The sequence below is a fragment of the Anolis sagrei genome, chromosome 1 (assembly GCF_037176765.1).
Source record: "Anolis sagrei isolate rAnoSag1 chromosome 1, rAnoSag1.mat, whole genome shotgun sequence".
NCBI classification, from domain to species: Eukaryota; Metazoa; Chordata; class Lepidosauria; order Squamata; family Dactyloidae; genus Anolis; species Anolis sagrei.
Genome location: NC_090021.1, coordinates 59,761,285 through 59,779,617, shown reverse-complemented (window position 1 = coordinate 59,779,617; position 18,333 = coordinate 59,761,285). Strand labels below are relative to the sequence as shown.

General features: G+C 43.1%; 1 protein-coding gene and 1 long non-coding RNA gene across 2 annotated transcripts in view; one reads left to right on the top strand and one right to left on the bottom strand.

Annotated features, from left to right (window-relative positions):
* Window positions 1-7,576: 7,576 nt before the first annotated feature.
* On the bottom strand, window positions 7,577-10,946 carry LOC137096261 (uncharacterized). The gene is made up of 2 exons (XR_010909380.1): window positions 10,899-10,946; window positions 7,577-8,082 (listed from the first exon to the last, which is right to left on the bottom strand). It is a non-coding gene; the product is annotated as an uncharacterized lncRNA (long non-coding RNA).
* The window catches only part of KCNK1 (potassium two pore domain channel subfamily K member 1), a 27,907-nt gene continuing 20,153 nt past the window's right edge, over window positions 10,580-18,333 (top strand). Inside the window, exon 1 of the mRNA XM_060753836.2 lies at window positions 10,580-11,498. Coding sequence (XP_060609819.1) covers window positions 11,144-11,498 — 355 coding nt within the window. The 5' untranslated portion in view covers window positions 10,580-11,143. The remainder of the gene's footprint in view (window positions 11,499-18,333) is intronic.

Below are 18,333 nucleotides of genomic sequence, written 5' to 3'. Positions count from 1 at the left end.
CGTTTTCAGAAGGAACTTAAAAACTTGGCTGTTCCGTTGTGCCTTCCCAGACTAGGAATCCCCACCCCAAGTCCTAGTAGCACCTTAGCATAACAAATTGTCGCTGCACATCGCACTTTTAACCCTACATACCTCCTGCCATTCAGCACTTTTAACCCTTGTACCCCAGTGCGCCGGCCGAACCAATTTTTAATAATGTCCTGATGTACTGCCATTGTTGTTATTTTGCTTATTGTTTGATTTGCTTAGTATTGCGGTGTTATGTTATTTTGCTTATTGTTTGATTTGCCTTGTTGTTGTGATGTTATATTCTCTATTGTATTGTGTTTGAGGCTTCGGCCTGTGTAAGCCGCATCGAGTCCTCCGGGAGATGCTAGCGGGGTACAAATAAAGTTAATAATAATAATAATAATATATGCTTTTTGGTCTGTACAATGTGAAAATGAGCAGTACACCCAGATAACAATCCCATGTGCCTCAGAATGACATCTGATCCCCCAGGGAAAATAGGATTGCCATGGGATTGTCATATTTTCTTTCCAACTTCAACATTACACGCACTTCCTTGAGTTCTGAGTTGAGACTAAACTAAATGTGATGTCTATAATATATAACTGTGCTATACGCCATGCTTTGATAGATTGTATAGTCGAAGGCTTTCATGGCCAGAATTACTGGGTTGTTGTAGGTTTTTCAGGCTGTATGGCAGCCTGAATGTAGAAGCATTCTCTCCTGATGTTTCACCTGCATCTATGGCAGGCATAGATGCAGGTGACAGGTTGTTGTAGGTTTTTCGGGCTATATGGTCATGTTCTAGAAGCATTCTCTCCTGACATTTCACCTGCATCTATAGTAAACATCCTCAGACGTTTCGCCTGCATCTATGACAAGCATCTATCAAAGCATCCTTTGATAGATTGTTCACCAATTTGTAAGTCTCCAGATATAACCATGTGTTGTCAAATAGATCAACTCACATCAGACCTGGCCAGCACTGCCAATGGTGAAGAGTGAGGGGAGTTGCAATCCAACAACTTTTGGAAGGGTGCACATTTCTCATTCCTGATCTTATTAATGAATTGCCATAATAATTTCTAAGTCTTCAGTGAATAGCTCTGCTTATCTTTTTTACATTAGTAAATACTAGCCATTTCAATACAAGTGAAAATTAAATTCTGCCACCATATCAGATCAATAAATGTTCCTCCGGTACTGAAAATTTGAAAGTGTAGTTTCTATTCTATTAAGTTTCATTTGCTGATAATACTAATAAGAGTGGCAGTGAAAGAGAAGGCTGTAATATGAGATCTGGCTGCCGTTTTGTTTTTAGGCTATGCTGACATGGTTTATCCATTATTTGATGTATATAAAAATTGCACTCAATTTCTCCTTGAAGAAGGACAGGAAGCATTTGTGGTATTTCTAATGAAATTTTATTATTCTGCACAGTAGTCAAAACATGCATTATATATTATGGAAGTGTGACTACTAAATATATTTAGTGTATTGTTCCTTATATGTTCTACATTAAATATTTTGGAGATGAGATGAAAATGCAGCTACAGTTCTAAAATGCATTTTGTTAAAAGAATTACGATTATTTATTTACTATATTTCTATACCGTCCCTCTCAGCCTGCAGGTGACTTGGGACAGTTTACAATTGGTGCCAAGACCATAAAATACAATTTCAATACAATAAAAACAATCGGATAATAAAACTATAACAAAATCAATAAAAACATGAACATTAAGGTCTCCTATTAAAAACATTGTCCACGAACTCATAGAAATCTTGGCCTAATTCCCATACATGCTTAAGTTTCCTTGTGAAAGTGGTTGGTTGGAGATTTTTGGCAAAACCAGAATGTCTACATTCAGTTAAACATTGCAAAAGCGGAGTTAAGTATGCAGTGTCAGACTGTGCAAAAGTGCATTCAGATTCATATGAGATGCAGAATTGCATTCAGTTCTGCTCTTGACTGTACATTTGGGTGAGCCTTCAGTTGTGCAGTGTCACAATTTAACACAAGCATTGCATGGTGCAATCAGTGTACGACTCCCATGCAGAGTTTTAGACAATGCAACCCTGATGTAGGGTTTAGCCACCATCTTTCTTTATTGTAGTTCCACTGTGGATTCTGTATGCTGCTGTGAGTGGCCATTCTTCTTTCTCTTGGTCCGGGATCATGTTCTTTCATGCTTGTTAGTATTCTGAATCTCAACCAGAATTGTTGTCTGCAAGTTGCCATTCTGTTTCAGACTCATACAGGGAAACTCTCATGCTTTTGGAAGTATTCGAGGAGAAGTATAGTCTTGTGATCACGGCAAACAGCTCATGGGAAGGAAAAGACTAGCATGAGTTTCTGGGGGATAGCAATCAAATGTCCTAAACTTAATCCTAATCTGATATTAAAAAACATGTTTATATTGTGATGGCTGTAACAAAGTAGGCACTCTATCAAACCATCTGTATAGTTTTGCACAATATTCCAGAAGACAGGAGCAGAATTCAAAATGATCTTAACAGATTAGAGAGATGGGCCAAAACTAACAAAATGAAGTTCAACAGTGACAAATGCAAGATACTCCACTTAGGCAGAAAAAATGAAATGCAAAGATACAGAATGGGGGACTCTGGCTCGAGAGCAGTATGTGTGAAAAAGATCTTGGAGTCCTCATGGACAAAAAGTTAAACATGAGCCAAAATGTGATGCCGTGGCAAAAAAGCCAATGGGATTTTGGCCTGCATCAATAGGTCTACATCCAGGGAAGTCATGCTACCCCTCTATTCTGACTTGGTTAGACCACAACTGGAATACTGTGTCCAATTCTGGCACCATAATTGAAGAGAATGCTGGAATGTGTCCAGAGGAGGGCGACTAAAATGTTCAAGGGTCTGGATAACAAGCCCTATGAGGAGTGGCTTAAAGAGCTGGGCGTGTTTAGCCTGAAGAAGAGAAAGCTGAGAGGAGACATGATAGCCATGTATAAATATGTGAGAGGAAGTCACAAGAAGGAGGGAGCAAGCTTGTTTTCTGCTGCCCTAGAAACTAGGACGCAGAACAATGACTTCAAACTACAAGAAAGGAGATTTCATTTGAACATTAGGAAGAACTTCCTGACTGTGAGAGCCGTTCAGCAGTTGAACTCTCTACCCCGGAGTGTGGTGGAGGCGCCTGTTTTGGAAGCTTTTAAGCAGAGGCTTGATGTCCATCTGTCGGGGGTGCTTTGAATGCAATATTCCTGCTTCTTGGCAGGGGATTGGACTGGATGGCCCATGAGGTCTCTTCCAACTCTATGATTCTATGATTTTTGCCATAAAATCGTTTTTATTTAATTGTTAATTTTTTTGTCTAGTTAATAATGTTTAGTAATCAAAGAAGTGTCGTGCTTATAGAGAATCATTCTGATGTTTCCTTGTTTAGGAAATCAACTTTTGCCCTTCCTTTTGTTTGTACAAGAGATCTATAATCTAAATTTAGGAATCTAGAAGAGCATCTAAATTTAGGAGTCCTTGTATCTGTCCTTTAATTTTTGTGGCAAGGTGTTATTTCCTCAATTGACTCATGCCTTCTGGAAATACATTCAGTTTATATTATTGTGGTAGCCTGGACAAAAGTAGAATACAGGCAGTCTCCAATTTACAAACATCCGACTTACAAACGACTCATAGTTTATTATTTTATTTCTTTTGAGTATTTTTATCCTGTCCTTCTCAACTCTCTTGGAGGGGGGGGGGGGCACACGACTCAGGGCAGTTTCCAGCTGGCAACAATTCGATGCCTCCATATACACATAATAAAATACAGAACAGAAACAAAAATTATATATAGTTAAAAACATTAAGTCAATACAATTAAAATCTACTAAAATATACCAGTCTGGTGGCAATTATCTAGCTGAATTCTGTAGTTGGAGACTCATCAGGCTTGTCCATAGTCCATTACCATAGCAATTGTCATTGTCATAGTCTGCATAGTTACCCAAAGGCCTGGTCCCACTTCCACGTTTTTAACTTCTTTCTCAAGGTGAGGAGGGATGAAGACAGCCTGTGGAGTGAATTCCACAGGTGGAGGGCCACCATCAAGGTTACAAACAGGGATGAGAAAACAGGAAATCTGCCCATAGGAAGGGAAATTCACTCCTTAAAGAATTATCATGAGGAAAAGGCATCTCTACTGATCACTTATCACCAATCCTTGTTTCCACAACAAGCCATTTTTAAAAAAATGATCACAAGGACAGAAAGTGAGGTGATATCTTCTAAACGGGCACAGACAGCAAAACAAACACCACAGGAGTGTTAACCCTTCCCTATGCTATCTAAAGCTAATATGTATATATATATATGACTGAAGTTACACTTAAAAATGTTCTGACTTACATACAAATTTAACTTAAGAAGAAACCTACATGACTTACGTATCTTGTTCATAACTTGGGGACTGCCTGTATTCATACTGTGCTATTTTTAAAAATAGAGAAATGACCAACTCGGTAAATGGCTGGTTAATGACTTACTTTAATTACAGCATTCTTGCAGTCTCTCTGTAAAAGCACCATCAAGTTTAACTGGTTTGTTGCGTCTGTTTGGTTGTCCAAGACATGCCTTCTGAATATAAAAGTCACAGTGTAGTCAAGAGTGCTATAAAACTTAGAATGAAAGAAAATTTCATGCTCTCTTGAATTATTGCCAAAACTAAACCACAGTCTATATAACACAGTTCTTCCCATTAAGATCCCTTTTTGCAATCACATCACACCAAGATTTGTTGTTCTGAACCATATTAATGCTCATGACAGGCCCGTAGCCAGGATTTCTTTCGGGGGGGGGGGGGGCGAATTTTTTTCAGGGGGGGTTTCGAGGGGGGGGGCTGAGTCTGAGTGAAAGAGGGTCTACCCTAGCAAACCTTTTGTATCATTACCCCAATACCCCCATGCATATGGGATATATTGAGTATGGTGATCAGATAATGATATGAATAAACATAACAGTTTAAGTAATGTACCAGTAATCAAATTCTGGGCACCACAATTCAAGAGAGATATTGACAAGCTGGAATGTGTCCAGAGGAGGGCGACTAAAATGATCAAGGGTCTGGAGAACAAGCCCTATGAGGAGTGGCTTAGGGAACTGGGCATGTTTAGCCTGAAGAAGAGAAGGCTGAGAGGAGATATGATAGCCATGTATAAATATGTGAGAGGAAGCCACAGGGAGGAGGGAGCAAGCTTGTTCTCTGCTTCCTTGGAGACTAGGACGCGGAACAATGGCTTCAAACTACAAGAGAGGAGATTCCATCTGAACATTAGGAAGAACTTCCTGACTGTGAGAACCGTTCAGCAGTGGAACTCTCTGCCCCGGAGTGTGGTGGAGGCTCCTTCTTTGGAAGCTTTTAAGCAGAGGCTGGATGGCCATTTGTCAGGGGTGATTTGAATGCAATATTCCTGCTTCTTGGCAGGGGGTTGGACTGGATGGCCCATGAGGTCTCTTCCAACTCTTTGATTCTATGATTCTATGAAATTATTTAGTTTTAAATGTAATTTTAATTGTACAGGTATTGTATCTTAACTGCATTTTAACATGTATTATTTATTTATTTACAGCATTTATATACCGCTTTTCTCACCCCTAGGGGGACTCAAAGCAGTGTATCCATGACACAAATATTTTTATTTTTTGTATTTGTCGTGTTTTTTAATTGATCAGTTTGTGTTGTGTTATTGTAGGCTACCTTGAGCCTTCATAGGTAGAAAGACGGGGTAGAAATAAAGCTAATATACTATTAATAATAATGATGATGATGCTTTTTGTTTATTTCTTTTTAATCATCATGCTTTAAACTGCTTTACATTCTATTGTGGGTTATATTTTTAATTCTATATGATACGAATTCCACCTTCGTATCTGTTTTTGTCTTTGTAAGCCACCATCGTTGGCTATTGTTAGCATCACCTGAGAAAAGCAGGTGATGCTACCAATAGCAACAGTGGATAGGAGCTTTGATACAACTATGTGGAATGCATCTTTGGTGAATACAAGGCCTACAGGATATAAAAGACTTGTGTAAGAACTGCTTTTTAAAGTAACTAGAAAGGCACACACTCTTAGCTTGCCTTATGCAGTACTCTATTATATTACAAGTAATAGAGCCGTGTGAATGAGAGAGAGGCATAGAAAAGGAGGGGATTTTCCAAGACCAGTGGGCTATACAGCCTATTAGAGTTTCCATCTATCCATTTCTAATTAGGGGCTCAGGTTTCAATTTTACAATATACTTTATCTGTATTCTTCAAACACGCAGGCCAGATTCCCACCAACCCACTTTATTGTGTAACCTCAAGCCATTTCTGACGTATGGTGACCCAATCACAAGGCTTTCTTAGGAAGACTTGTTCAGAAAAGTTTTGCCAGTTGATTTCTGTGTAGATGACAAAGTATGACTTGTCAAAGTCACCCAGTTTGGCCATGAAACCTACAGGACCAAACAGGGATTTGACCTTGATCTCTAGAGCTCTAACCCACCAATTAAAAAACCATATACCATGGTTGAGCATTCTTGCTACACAACGCACAACACAAGTTCACCAAACTCTTTGGCTACTTGCCTTTTAGGTCTTAGAGAAAAAAACCCTTCCCCTATTCTTTTCAAGTCTTCCAAGAGGCCTTCTTACCCCTTGTCAATGCCAAATTGGTTTTCCTGAGCATTTTATTTTTTGGTATATTACAATCTGTAAATCTTTATTTCTGCTGTAGCTGTTTACTTAAAGAATTGAGATGAAGAGATGTGCCATTCTTTGTTTCCATTTAGCACTGTTGGGCTGACGCTAAACTATAAAACTTACAGGAATCCAACACATCACATTGTGTCACTGCACCAAGGGCGGGTCTGCTCTGTGTATGTTGAAATGCATGTGCTTCAATGTACAATCCATCCACAGAAAATGTAATGTATGGACAGCCCAGTTACCTTTGTTGTGAATTGCCTTCAAGTCAACCCCAACTTACGTTGACCCTATGAATCAGAGATTTCAGTGTCACACTATCCCAGGCATGTGCAAACCCTGGCTCTCCAGGTATTTTGTACATCAACTCCCACAATTTTTAACAGACTACCAGCTGTTGGGAATTGTGGGAATTGAAGTCCAAACACCTGGAGGGTCGAAGATTGCCCATGACTGCACTATCCTCAGCAGCCATGCTTGGGTATACCAGGCACAGGGCCATTGCTTCTCTGATTTAGTCTGTCCATCAGGAATGTGACCTTCCTCTTTCCTTACTGCTGTCCACCTTACCAAGAATCTTTTCTGGTGAGTCATCTCTTCTATGAAATGACAAAAGTAGAATAATCTCAGTTTTGAAATCTTGGCTTCTAGGACAGTTCATACTTGATTTGTTCTAGGACCTAATTATCTATCTTTTTAACAGTTCACGATCATAGCTGTCTTATCCGTGAGGCACTATAGGCACAATGCCTAGGGCCCACAAAGGCAGGGTGAACCACAATTGGAAAAAAAAACCCACAGAAATTCAAAATAAAGATATATTATTCTGGTCCATTGAAACTGAACAGACATTTCTTGAAATTATGTTTATTTTCTCAGGTGAGGTGGGGAGTTGAATAAAAGAATGCCTAGGGCCTACAAAAATGCAGCCCTGTCCATGGTATCCACAGAACTCCTCTCCAGCATCGTATCTCAAATGAGCTGCGACACTTACAACCAGATAATGTTAAAACATTATGACACACTGTAAAAACTGTTCATTAAGGTAACTAGAAAAGCACACATTCTTAGCTTGCTTTGTGCAGCACTCCACAGTAGGTAACATTACAAACGGAGCCCCTGATGGTGCATTGGGTTAAACCCTTGTGCCAGCAGGACTGCTGACCGAAAGGTCGGTGGTTTGAATCTGGGGAGTGGGATGAGCTCCCATCTGTCAGCTCCAGCTTTTCATGCAGGGACATAAGAGAAGCCTCCCACAGGATGGTAAAACATCAGGGTGTCCCGTGGGCAATGTCCTTGCAGACAGCCAATTCTCTCAAACCAGAAGTGACTTGCAGTTTCTCAAGTTGCTCCTGACCTGAAAAAAACAAAACATTACAAATAATGCCGCAGAATGCATGAATGAGTGTGAAAGAGAGAAGCAAAGAGGAGGGAATTTTCCAAGACAGATGGGCAATACAGCCTATTAGAGATCACATCTATTCATCTCTAATTTGTGGCTCATGTTTCAATTTTACAATATACAGTACTCTATATGTACTTTTTAAACACTCAGGCCAGATTCCCATCAGTCTACCTTACTGTGCAATTTCAAGTCATTTCTAATGTATGGTGACCCTATCACAGGGCTTTCTTGGGAAGATTTGTCCAGAAAACGTTTGCCAGTCACTTCCTCTGTAGATGGCAAAGAATGACTCACCCAAGGTCACCCAGTTTGGCCATGAAACCTATAGGACTGAACAGTGATTTGACCCTAATCTCTAGAGCTGTAATCCACCAATTGAACCATACACCATGCTGGCTCTTCTAGTTGAGCTTTCTTGTTATAGTGTATGACACACAACATGGTTTCAGCAAACTCTCTGGCTCCTTGCCTTCTAGATAACTTTCTTCTCCTATTCCTTTGAAGTCTTCCAAGAGGCCTCTTGGTCAGTGCCTCAGAATCTGGGGCTGGCATCTCTCTGAAAGAGACTGGCCCTGGTCAAGAAGGGGTGAAAGAGACAAAAAGTGCAGGTTATTACCTACAAAGCCCTAAATGATTCAGGACCTGTCTATTTTCGTGATCGTATCTTCCCCTATGAACCAGCATGTAAGCTAAGATCATCCAGGGAGGCTCTTCTCTTGCTCCCACCACCATCACAAGCGCAATTGGTGGGGACGAGGGAAAGGGCTTTCTCTGTGGTGCCCCCCTGGCTCTGGAACTCTCTCCCTAGGGAGATCAGACAGGCCCCCACTCTGTCCACTTCCTGCAAGGCATTAAAAACATGGTTGTTCCATTGTGCCTTTGAGTAAGCAGCCCTCCAGAGAATCTCGTGATCTTATCTAAGCTCCTATGCTTTAGCCTGCCCCCCCCCCCCTTTAGCACCTTTAATACTTTAATGATTTAAGGGCATTTGCCCCTTAACCCAGCCTCCCAACAGTCGCATTTCCCTATGGTTCTATGTAGCAATCATTGAACTGAGGAATCATGAGCCTGAACCCATCATTATTTACAACCATGGCACTGTTTTTATGGTTTTGATTATGATGTTTTTATTGATTTTATCGTTGACTGTATTTTCAGTGCTATTTCAACTTGCATTTGTTGGGCTTGTCCCTTTGTAAGCCACCCCAAGTCTCCTCGGGAAGATGGGGGGGGGGGGTATAAAAATAAAGTTATTATTATATTATATTATATTAAAAAGAAACAACAGACTGAAATGACTGTAGGACCAAGAAGCAGGGACCGAGGGGGCATCTACACTGTAGAATGAATGCAGTTTGATAGAACTTTATCTGTCATGGCACAATGCTGTGGAACTATAGGAACTATATAGCCCTTGTCGAATTACAATTCCCAGGATTGCATGACACTGAGCGGAGCAGCCAGTAGTGCAATGGGTTAAACCTGTGTGCCGGCAGGACTGCTGACTAATGTGTCAGTGGTTTTAATGCAGAGAGAGTGAGTTGAGGTCTCTCTGTCAGCTCCCAGAAGAATGGTAAAAACATCAAAACATCCGAGCATCCCGTGGGCAATGTCCTTGCAGATGGCCAATTTTCTCACACCAGAAGTGACTTGTAGTTTCTCAGGTTGTTCCTGACACAAAAAATGACATAAAGCTAGGACTGTTCATAGAATCCTAGAGTTGAAAGAGACCCCAAGGGCCAAATTCCTCGGCTAAAAAGTTATCACAGACTGGAAGATCTTAGGTAGAAAGCCTTTTCCTGCAAGTTGAATCCATTGCTCTATATCCTTAGCTACTTCATCAGACTAGAGGAAAAAAATCCACTTAAGGCTTCTCCCTAAACTACAAACCCCAGGATTCTGTTAAAGGCTCCTCCCTAAACTACAAACCCTGTTATAGGCTCCTCCCTAAACTACAAAGCCCAGAATTCTGCAGGAGGCAGCAACCGGATTTTAAGTGGATTTTTTCTCTAGTGTGATGAAGGTAATGTCTCCAGAGCAACAGGAAACAAGCTCAGCCCCTCCTCGTGTGATGCCCTTGGAAATCTTGAAACGTGGCTTTCGCGTCCCTTCTCAGCGTTCTTCTTTCCAAGCTAAACATACTCAGCTCCTTAAACCCTTTTGTGTAGGGCTTGATGTCAATCCCTTTTGATCCTGTGAGTGCTCCTTCTCTGGATAGGTTCCAGTTTCTTAGCATCCTCCCAGAACTGTGGTGACACAGGGTTATTCCAGGGGAAGTCTGACCAAAGCAGAACAAGAGTGGGACCACAACTGCCCTTGATATGGACTCTAGACTTGTATGGATACTGCCTAGAATAAGCATGGGCAAACTTTGGCCCTTGGGGTGTTTAAGCGGCTGAGGGGGGAAAGGAAAGGGCCTGAGACTGTTAGGAATGGTCGGAGTTGAAGTCCCAAACACCCCAAGGGCCAAAGTGTGCCTATGCCTGGCTTAGATTCCCCTTGGTTTTCTAAGCTGTTGGCTCAGGTTTCTATTGTGGTGGACTAAGCTCGCAGGGACTGTTTGCAAGGCGCGTGTCGCACGTCCTTAGCTGTGTGCGCTTCTTTTCCATTGCCTGGATGTCTGATGGAAGCCTGGGCTCTTGAGGCTGCAGCGTGGCGGGTTTCCTCTTCCGCCTCTCTCCCTCCCTCCCTCCCTCCCTCCCTCCTTCCTTGGCGCGGGAACCGGTTCGGCAGCCGAAGCCTCTGACGCCAGGCCTGCCGCCGCTTACCTGAGCCGGGACGCCGGCCACGTGACCCCCCCCCCCCCCTTCCTCCTCCTCCTCGCCCTCCTCCGCGCGAAACCGGCCCAAGGAGGAAGCAGGCAAGCAGAAGATGACACGCCGCGGCTGAGGGAGGGAAGGAGGGAGGGAGGGAGGCCTGTTGGGGGCAGCGCTGGTGCGGGTCCGCGGTGGCGGGGGGCGCGGGTCCGCGGGGCCCTTGGCCTTGTGCCGGGCCTGGCCCTTGGCGGGCGAGGATGCTGCAGTCGCTGGCGGGCAGCTCGTGCGTGCGGCTGGTGGAGCGGCGCCGCTCGGCCTGGTGCTTCGCGCTCCTGGTCCTGGGCTACCTGCTCTACCTGGTCTTCGGCGCCGTGGTCTTCTCCTCGGTGGAGCTGCCCTACGAGGACCTCCTCCGGCAGGAGCTGCGCAAGCTGAAGCGGCGCTTCGTGGAGGAGCACGCCTGCCTCTCCGAGCAGCAGCTGGAGGGCTTCCTCGCCCGCGTCCTCGAGGCCAGCAACTACGGCGTCTCCGTCCTCAGCAACGCCTCCGGCAACTGGAACTGGGACTTCACCTCCGCCCTCTTCTTCGCCAGCACCGTCCTCTCCACCACCGGTAAGGCCCCCCCGCAGCCCCCCCTCTCCCTCCCTTCCTCTGGAAGAAACCATGCCCTCCTCAAGGTGAGCGAAGGGTTTCTTCCAGAGTAGGACCCCTGGGGCCCCACCACTAAGGGGAATGAGGTCTTCAAAAGTGGAAGCCAAAGGGGTCTCTTCTGTAGATAGTGCTCTCCCCACAGGGGAATGGTGTCTTCAAGGGTGGAAGCCAAAGGGATCTCTTAAGGAGATAGTGTTCCCTCCAGAGTAGAACCTCAGAGGCCCCACCTCACAGGGGAATGGTGTCTTCAAGGGTGGAGGCCAAAGGAGTATCTTCTGGAGATAGTGCTCTCCCCACAGGGGAAAGGTGTCTTCAAGGGTGGAAGCCAAAGGGGGTCTCTTTAAGGAGACATTGTTCCCTCCAGAATAGAACATCAGAGGTCCCACCTCACAGGGGAATGGTGTCTTCAAGAGTGAAGGCCAAAGCAGTATCTTATGGAGATAATGCTCTCCCCATAGGAGAAAGGTGTCTTCAAGGGTGGAAGCCAAAGGGGCTTCTTAAGGAGACATTGTTCTCTCCAGGGTAGAACCTCAGAAGCCCCACCTCACAGTGGAATGGTGTCTTCAAGGGAGGAGGCCAAAGGAGTATCTTATGGGGATAGCACTCTCCCCATAGGGGAAAGGTGTCTTCAAGGGTGGAAGCCAAAGGGGTCTCTTAAGGAGACATTGTTTCCCTCCAGAGTAGAACCTCAGAACCCGCACCTCACAGGAGAATGCTGTCTTCAAGGGTGGAGGCCAAAGGGGTCTGTTAAAGAGATATTGTTGCCTACAGATTAGAACCTCAGAAGCCCCACCTCACAGGGGAGCGGTGTCTTCAAGGGTAGAGGACAAAGCAGTCTCTTAAGGAGACATTGTTCCCTCTAGAATAGAACTTCAGAGGACCCACCTCACAGGGGAATGGTGTCTTCAAGGGTGGAATCCAAAGCGAGATATTGTTCCCTCCAGAATAGAACCTTATAAGCCCGACCTCACAGGGGAATGGGTTCTTTAAGGGTGGAAGCCAAAGGAGTTTCTTAAGGGGAAATAATTTCTTCGGGGTAGAAGCCTAAAAGGTATCTCATTAGAGAGGCCTAGGGAGGATTTCAAGCCAGGCTGGGTCCCTGAACCTCTAGCCCTGTCCCATGCTGACTCCCAGCACCCCAATTGCTGGTGTTACCCCCTCCCTTCATCCCTTCTTCCAATGAGGCCAAGCCAGAAAACTCAAATAATCCCACCAAATATTTATAATAATATTAATCCTTTATTTATACCCTGCCACCATCTCCCTTAGGGACTCGGGGTGGCTTACAAAATAGCACACAATGGTGCCCTAACACATATGATGCAATACATCAGCATATAAAATCAATAACACATTCATATAAAACCAGACATATAAAATTAACAAAAGCAACCACTATTAAATAAAATCTGTAAAATGTGGCTATGGTTATTGATTTAACAACTTCCCTTCCAGAGGCCTGCTGGGCTTCCCCGCAGCTCCCCACCACCACCACCACATCTTTGGCTTTGGCCTTTAAATTGTCCCTAGCAGTTTAAAGACCTAACATACAGTGACTCTATGTTTTCACTGAAACAGAGGGGCCTTTATAGTATGAACTTGATGATGATGAGGTGCAGTTATGAGGAAACACACTACATAAAGCTAGGTTGGATTCAGACCTGAGTTTGCATTGGATTTTGTCCAATGACCTCATTAAGCAGGGGAAACATTCCTTTGGCTAAGCTGTAGACCAGGCATGGGCAAACTTTGGCCCTCCAGGTGTTTTGGACTTTGAAGTCCCACAAATCCTAGCAGCCGGTAAGCTGACTGCAATTTCTGGGAGTTGAAGTCAAAAACACATGGAGGGCTGAAGTTTGCCCATGCCTGCTGTAGACCCAGCTGAAAAGTTGGTCTCTGTACAATGTTGGTAGTGTGTTCAAGCTCATAGTTCAGTGATACTCAACATGTGGATCCCCAGATGTTTTGGCTTTCAATTCCCAGAAATCCTAACAGCTAGTAAACTGGGATTTCTGGGACTTGAAGGCCAAAACACCTGGGAACCCACAGGTTGAGAACCACTGTCATACCTGCTATCACTAAGGACAGTTTAAATGTGCCTATTATTAGGACTTGATCAAACAATCAGTCCCCCACCTTCACTAGGGTTGGGGGCATAGACCCACCAGGAAGGAGAAGAACTGAGGAGAACACCTTTCTAGGAATTTCTAGGTCTTCCATCATGATTCTTGGTCAATTTCTGTTGGAAGCTGATGATGGCATTCCATTGGAGGACCTAGAGATTCCTAGAGAGGTCTCTTCTTTAGAAATCTCTACATGTTTGAAGGATGTTGACCATAGAGTCACACAGAAGGAATTAAATTTTCTTAAGGGACAACATGGTTAATCAAATGCATTAATAATAATCCATCTGCTTTTTTGTCAAACACATAAATGTCAAAACTACAAATATGGAGGGATGACTGTCCTTGATTTTGGCTGTGTGTGATGTCCCATGAAATATTCAAGGGTCATTGCCACTCATTCCTGGGTCACTACCGCCACAAGTCAGGATTGAGCACCTTTCTCCTAAGGAGTGAGTGTCTTTCACCTAAATAAATAGTTTTATCATGGCCTATCTTGAAATGTACAGTGTAGTGTTATGCATATTTACAGAGTAAAGCATCAGGATTGCTGTATTTGAAGGGTCAGCGAGATATGTGTTCCCAGCATTGCAGCCTGAAGCTTTTGTTCTAATAATGGTGGGATGACAGCTCTGTATCAAATTAAGGAGTAAATCCTGGGGCGGGGGGGGGAGTGGGGGAAACATATGTAATTGATTCAAATTAGTACATTTCTTAGAGTTGCAGAGCTGTTTTCAAAAAGATGTTGATATAGGAACATAAACTTTTTTCACTTGCCACCTCGTCACACTAGAGAATGAATCCACTTTAAATCCAGTTGCTGCCTCCTGCAGAATTCTGGGGTTTGTAGTTTAGGGAGGAGACTTTAACAGCCTCACTAAACTACAAACCCCAGAATTCTGCAGGAGGCAGAAACCGGATTTTAAGTGGATTCATTCTCTAGTGTGATGAAGTAGTTGGTTCTGGAATAATGGAAGGTCTCAATCTGGAATCAGATTTTAGCCTATAAATGAACTGCTTTGCCTTCCATGGGCCCTACATGGAAATATCTAGTAAAACGTTAATTGTAAATGACAACAGAGCAACTGACAGAGCCTGTTAAGTTTAAATGTTATCAGTTAGCTTAACTGGCAGAACTGGAAAATTCAGAAGCCACTGTTTCCGCAGAAGGAGACCACAAGTTTTGTGAGTCTCCTTCAAAGGCTGAGAAAACCTCAAAGACCAATGAGAGAAGATGTAAATGTGAGCTGTGTTTCCTTGCTTTTCAGCTAAGGTGACCTGATGAGGACATGGGTATTAGATTGCAAGCTGCAATGGAAAAACCGATTGCTCATGATGTCTGTCTGAAGGGGAAAAGCACACCCATAACTAATTAATTGCATGCTTGCAGATTAGACAGCTTGTGTTTCTGTAGCTATTTTGTACTATGCTGTGACTCTTAGTGCTTTAAATAAACATCATTTCATGATTTTTGCAAGAATTCTACATGGTCCAGTGAAGTTTAGATCGCTCCATCTTGCTGCTCTTAATATAGAAACTTTTCTTGGATAGGATATTGCCTTTTCATAATTTAGTAGTTTCATGAAACAAATGAAAACACTAGTTTCACCTCCTGTACGGAAGTCTATGTTGTAGTTTCTTTGCGATGCTAATTTGTGGCGGCTGGAAATTACTATTGCTATAAGGTTTCACTTTTGGATGGTGATACAGAACTATTGTTCTCTTACTGCAATGTTTATTTTTGGCGCTTTCTCCATTTGATCAATTTCTTTCTATATAGACTCATAGAGTTGAAAGAGACCTCATGGGCCATCCAGTCCAACCCCCTGCCAAGAAGCAGGAAAATCACATTCAAAGCACCCCCAACAGATAGCCATCTAGCCTCTGTTTCAAAGCCTCCAAAGAGCCTCCAAAGCCTCCACAACACTCTGGGGCAGAGAGTTCCACTGCTGAACAGCTCTCACAGTCAGGAAGTTCTTCCTAATGTTCAGGTGGAATATCCTTTTCTGTAGTTTGAAACCATTGCACTGCGTCTTAGTCTCCAGGGCAGCAGTAAGCAAGCTTGTTCTCTCCACCCTATGGCTTCCCCTCACATATTTATGCATGGCCATCATGTCTCTTCTCAGCCTTCTCTTCTGAAGGCTAAACATGCCCAGTTCTTTAAGCCACTCCTCATAGGGCTTGTCCTCCAGTCCCTTGATCATTTTAGTTGCCCTCCTCTGGACACATTCCAGCTTGTCAACTTCTCCCTTCAATTGTGGTGCCCAGAAATGGATACAGTATTTCAGATGTGGCCTAACCAAGGCAGAATAGAGGGGTAGCATTACTTCCCTAGATTTAAACACTATATTCCTATTTATGCAAACCAAAATCCCATTGGCTTTTTTTTGTTACTGCACGACATTCCTGGCTCATGTTTAACTTGTTGTCCATGAGGACTCCAAGATCTTTTTCATGCATACTGCTCTCAAGCCAGATGTCCCCCATTCTGTATCTTTTCATTTAATATATGAAAGGCTTAGTGCTACATTACAAGTCCAGCTTCACCAGGATTTGGCCTAATTTCTTGTGTGGTTTGTGCCCTCATCCCCAAATATTACATTGTCTGTAGCATGTTAAGGATGAAAAACATGCAGAAAGAGGTATTCTACAACTGATCTTCACAGCATCTCACATGTCCAACTATATCAGTGGTTCTCAAGATGTTTTTGGCCTTCAACTCCCAGAAATCCTAACAGCTGGTAAACTGGCCTCGGATTTCTGGGAATTGTAGGCCAAAAACATCTGGGGACCCCAGGTTGAGAACCACTGAACTATACGGATCAAATGCTGCAGTATGGCCCATATAAGAAGAGGACTGTGTTTCCAGTCCACGTGGAAAAGAAGAATAGTAGTATAGCTTTAATAGACGTAAGAAGAAATTTAAGAAGGGAGAGAAGGAAAAGTGTCCCTCTAGCCCCAAGTGCCTCTCTAGCCCCAAGACTTTGTCATTTTAGCCCTAAACCTCTTCTCGAAAACATCAGAAGGGGACTGATAGGGAAGAGAATGTGGGAATTGGGAGAAGAAAATAATTGTTCTGAATGCCAGTGGGGAAGAGAAGGAGTCATCCAATACTAATTACATTCCCCAAGTTATTACAATTTTCTGTAGGTTTCAACAGACTACTTTCTCCTCTCCCCCCCTCCCCCATCTTTGACTGACACCTCTACCTTCTGTTATATCCTGGGATGCTCTCACAAGTTTCCTTAGTAATTTGGCATATTGAAAAACCTTTTCATTTTCAGTGTGTTCATGTGCACCCAGGTAATAATTTCTCCAAGGATTTAGAACCCATCACTTTAATTTTGAATGGCACAGTTTCTCTTTAAAATGGAGGGCACCTGTTCTCCTCAACTGGCTGTTAATATAGATGTTGGTAATGATTTGTAATTGATGATTAATGATAAAGTTGATGCCAAAATACTTTACTCACAAGTGCGACTGGTGAGGATGAGAGACAGGGTCTTTTCAGTGGTGGCCTCTCGGTTGTGGAACTTCCTCCCCAGTGACATCAGGCTGGCCCCATCCCTCCTGGTCTTCAGAAAAAGGCTAAAGACGTGGTTCTGTACACAGCCATTCGGAGAACAGGATAATATGTAACTGACCTCAACAGCTTGAATAATGGCCATGGGAAAATCAATAACTATGGAAACCAAGATTTGGCACTTTAAGTTTTTAATCTGTTATGTTTTAAAATTTGTTTTCTTGCTTTTATGTGTGTTAAATTTTTTATATATTTTAACTATTTTATAGTTTGATATGGCTTGTTTTATGGTTGTTTTATGATGTGGCATTGAATTTTAGCCTGAGTTTGTAAGCTGCTTTGAGTCCTCTGCGGGATGAGAAAGGCGGTGTATAGGTAAAGGTAAAGGTTTCCTCCAAAATTAAGTCTAGTCATGTCCAATTCTGGGGGTTGGTGCCCATCTCCATTTGTAAGCCAAAGAGCCGGCGTTGTCCGTAGACACCTCCAGTCATGTGGCCAGCATGACTGCATGGAGCGCTGTTACCTTCCCTCCATAGTGGTACCTATTGATCTACTCACATTTGCATGTTTTCGAACTACTAGGTTGGCAGAAGCTGGGCCACCCCGCTCCCTGGATTCTAACCGCCAACTTTTTGGTCAGCAAGTTCAGCAGCTCAGCGGTTTAACCCGTAAATAATTAAACAATAAATAAACAGTCACAAAGGCAGTGTACTAAGAGCAGAGTTAAGAAAGCACAATTTTCCATTCAGGGCTGACTCTAGTGTGGTATAGTATAGCATAGTATAGTATAGTATTCAATGGTATAACAAAAGATGCTTTGCACTACGTTCAGCACAGTAGGTCTGCTCTTGAGCAGAAGTCATTACCATGATTGTTCTGGAAAGCATCTTTTCAATCCCCAGTCAACAGGCCTTCTCAGGCTAGGAAGCCCTTAGTTAGTCACTGAATGGCTCAAAGTTTAGAAATAAAATGTACTCTTTTGTAAACAGCAACAAAGCATAGCATCGGGGCCATTCAAATCACTGTAGCAAGACAAATTCAAACAGTTTTTTAGAGGCAGGTGCAGGGAAAGATTATACCTTTGCCTTACATGCTGTTTAACTTAGTGGTTTCTAGCTATTATGCATTAATAGTTTAATAACCTTTTCTT